This window comes from Rhagoletis pomonella, unplaced genomic scaffold, assembly GCF_013731165.1.
Source record: "Rhagoletis pomonella isolate Grant_MI unplaced genomic scaffold, Rhpom_1.0 Rhpom_scaffold_08206, whole genome shotgun sequence".
In the NCBI taxonomy this organism is placed as follows: domain Eukaryota; kingdom Metazoa; phylum Arthropoda; class Insecta; order Diptera; family Tephritidae; genus Rhagoletis; species Rhagoletis pomonella.
Genome location: NW_023466733.1, coordinates 1 through 3695, shown reverse-complemented (window position 1 = coordinate 3695; position 3695 = coordinate 1). Strand labels below are relative to the sequence as shown.

At 39.6% G+C, this 3695-nt stretch overlaps 2 protein-coding genes across 2 annotated transcripts; one reads left to right on the top strand and one right to left on the bottom strand.

Annotated features, from left to right (window-relative positions):
* Window positions 1-326: 326 nt before the first annotated feature.
* Window positions 327-988, top strand: LOC118755983 (cuticle protein 16.5-like). The gene is made up of 2 exons (XM_036490773.1): window positions 327-461; window positions 535-988. Exons 1-2 carry the CDS (start codon window positions 450-452, stop codon window positions 946-948), a joined length of 426 nt encoding a protein of 141 aa, XP_036346666.1. The 5' UTR covers window positions 327-449; the 3' UTR covers window positions 949-988.
* A 1614-nt stretch (window positions 989-2602) lies between these two features.
* LOC118755982 lies at window positions 2603-3083 on the bottom strand. The gene is made up of 2 exons (XM_036490772.1): window positions 2976-3083; window positions 2603-2919 (listed from the first exon to the last, which is right to left on the bottom strand). The coding sequence occupies exons 1-2, from the start codon at window positions 2985-2987 to the stop codon at window positions 2701-2703; spliced, it is 231 nt and encodes a 76-aa protein (XP_036346665.1). The 5' UTR covers window positions 2988-3083; the 3' UTR covers window positions 2603-2700.
* Between the last annotated feature and the right edge of the window lie 612 nt (window positions 3084-3695).

Here is a 3695-nt window from a genome sequence, read left to right as displayed (position 1 = left end):
CAACAACAAATTGCGTAGCCTAACTAAGTACGTGATTTGCTTCGATTTCCATTGCATTTTAAGCTTCTGCCATTTATTTGCACACCGGAATTTTGGGGAATTTACCGCTGCGATATCAGCTAAATAAATGCCAAAAATTTTGTAGGAATTCGAATGGTGGCAAAATAATTTTTGAACATGCAACTGTCAACTGGGCTAACATTAAGAAAAAATAAATAAAAATCAGAAGGAATTTTGCAAATATCGCAATTTGTTTATTTAAATTTGTATTTATGTACATATTTGGTATTTTATTGGCTCATTTGCCAAATTTGTGCAAGATCTCGTGCTCCGTGTATAAAAGGCCCAATCATGGCAGCACTCTTCAGTATATTCGTCTGCAGACGCACCGTAAGCGCACAACTTTAAGTTTCTGCCAAAGGAATATTTCTACAAAACCCTCTAAAAAAATGTTCAAGCTGGTAAGTGTAAACAAGGATTTCGCTGCTTGCAAACTATCAAAGCTAAGGACCTGTATTTCGTTACTCTTTCCAGTTCACTGCCTGCTTTGTTGCGCTCTTCGCCGTCGCCTTCGGTGCTGCTAAGCCAGCACTCCTGGCCTCGCCTGCCGCCCTGGCGTATTCTGCTCCATTGGCAGCTGCGCCTTTCCCTGCCGCCTATGCCGCCCCAGTGGCGGCCGCCTACACCGCCGGCTATGCGCCTTACATCGCACCATATGCCAGCAGCTTCACGGCTCATGGCGTCGCTCACTCTGCTGCCTTCCCCGCCGCTTATGCTGCTGCTGCTCCATATGTAGCCTCATATGCTGCTCCAGCTGTTGTACCATCAGCACGATTTGTCGCTCCTGCGGCGCCGTTAGTTGCTGCTGCTCCGGCTCCGCTCGTAGCCGCTGCTCCTGCCGTTGCCCCAGCTGTAGCTGCTGCCGCTATTCCTGTGGTGAAAAAGTAAAGTTCTAAATTTTACGTTGGATTGTTAAAAGCGAAGTGCCCCTAAAAGCGAGAAAATAATAAAAAATACATAAATTGATTTGAAAAAAAATGGAATTTCTCGGAGTGACCTGGCGAATTATAGGAAAATTGTGGTTTGGTTTCCATTGTGAAAGGTTTTAGCGTCAACAGCATAAACGCGTCGCTCTTTGAAATCTCCTTCGTAAATTACAAGATTATTTTCCTAAGCTAGCCTCCATGGGGATTATAAAGTCGCTATCTGCGAATATGTAAGCAATTAATGGAGGTGTCCTCTTCGATCCTAGTTCTTTTTAATTGCACCGAGGAGTAACCGAAACTCGGCTCCAAAAGAAGCAGCGAAAAACGGTTCCGGTAAAATCCAAACTCGATTCCAAAAGAACTGGAAACGAGTTCCGGAAGAACCGAGACTCGATTCCAAAATACTCGAAAAACGGTTCCGAAAGAACCGCAAAATAATCTCAGAATAACCGAAAAAAAGTAAGTAAAAGAACTGAAAACCCATAACAAAAGAACCAAAAAAGGATCCTACTGAAGCGCAAATCCGCACTATGGACAAAAACTTTATTGGTTTGACATAAATACTATAGATTTCTGAGTTGACCTACCAAACATTGTTCGATTCACGCCACTATATCGACTGCTGAGTGAAAGATCGACCTATCTCGGCAGCCAGTTCGAGAACGTTCTATCTCAAAAAACTTTTCAAGAACACCCTATTTCAGAACTCTATTGAAAAACACTCGATCCCACATGGTACCCGCTGTTGGTGGCAGAGGAAGAGAAATGCCTCGGCTGTGTTGGAGAGATCAGGTAGAGAATTACTTGGCTTGACTTGGAATTGTCCATTGGTGTCAGTTGGCACAGAACCGAAGCGACTGGCATGCTATGTTGAACTCAACTGAAATGGCTTGGCCGCTGTAATGTAGTCAATATAACGAGGCATGCGAGCCTTTGTACTTTGAAGTGGCTCCTTCGTTCATCAAAACCTCCGTCAGAAATTGGAGATAATTTCATTCAGTGAGAGATCAGGCATCAGACATATGAATAGGATCGGCGCGCCTTAGAGCCTCACTAAATCTGTTTTTTTTTTTGAGGCGGCTAACGACTTTTTCTTTCCTACCGAAAAATGTTGCCTTCTCCGTGCCCTCTACGCCTAAACACTAATGAAAGTTGAATTTTTTGTAGAAAGAAGACGCCATAAGTCCTTGTCACGTCTTTTGGTATGAAGCTTCTTGAAAGGATATCTTGAGATGCGCACCTTGTTTACTATATTTTAAGCAAATCAAAAAAAATTGATAAGATAGTACCTTTCTTTTTTAGTTGGCTGCATAACTTGGCTGAAATTTTTATTTAAGACTATAGAATTATTTTCCTTGACCAGAACTTTGAATGATCCTGACTCTTTCTGCTATATGTATGTATGTATAAAATAAAATAAATGAAAATGAGAAGAAACAAAATTTTTTGTTTCATGAATTAAAGCTTTTATTTATTTATTTCTTTTTTTTTTGAGTTTTTTATATTCATTTTATTTTGCATGGAAACATTGAAGGGACGCGTAGAATTAAGAAGACAACTTATAAAATAGTACAGATAAAGCCGAAAAAAGTATAAGTTATAAAAACAAAGCAACAATACATATGTATAACAAAACAAAGCTAATCAAGTCCATAAAAATGTGTCATCGCATATATTCCTTAAGTAACGCCAGTGTTAAACGTCTGCATAAACATTAACGCAGGAAAGCAGTCGCATATGGATAGCTGTAGGCAGAAGCATAAGGATACGTGTAGGCGGCGTAAGGTGAAGTATAAGCGGCTGTGTAGGCGGCGGTGTAGGGCGAGGCAGCCACATAAGGTGAAGTATAAGCGGCAGTGTAGGCCACTGGTGCGGCCACTACAGCTGGCTTGGCGGCGGCGCAAGCGAACATGGCGAACAAGCAGATGGCGAGCTGTAAAGGAATTGAAAAAATTTAGAAAATTAAAAATATAAAATTTTTTTACTTACGAATTTAAACATTTTTGAATGCGTATTGCGTATTATTGTATCTGTAGGATTGACGACTGTAAGCTGTTCTAAAACAACTGATGATAATTCTACTAAGCTTCATGCAATTTATATGTGAAAATTTTCACAGAAAATATAATTTTTTTTTTTTTTAATTTGTAACCATTTTTTAGCCATTGTTGGCTTTTCGATGTTGGTCACTTGCTTGAGTTGATACACTAATCATTACAGCAATTAAAAATTCACAGCGTAAACTCAAAATTAAAAAAAAAAAATTATATATATATATTAAAATCATGCTCAATTGTTTACGTATGTATTTATATCAGACGCAGCTGATAATTTGCTAGAATTTCTGCCAATTCTGTTGCCAGCGTCTGCGGTGACCGACCGCCAATGCCGGCCAACGCCCGTGCCGATGAGCTGGAGCCAATATTCAGAATTTTCAAGGGAACTGCAAGTGACTACTATATAAATACTAAAAAATAATCAAAACATTTGTAACATTAACACTTTTGATTTCAACGCAAAATTCTGCTTTGCCTATATGTCACCATATCAATCAGTCAAGCGATCACTTACCAGCTCAATACTTGACTAGTCTTCCCTATGGTTTGTTAAAAAAAGAGTATTGAGTAATCGTCGCGATATGTGACGTGAATAAGAAAATAACTAAGCGTATTTAGCACAGAAAATAAATGGCGAGAAGGTAAATAGGGA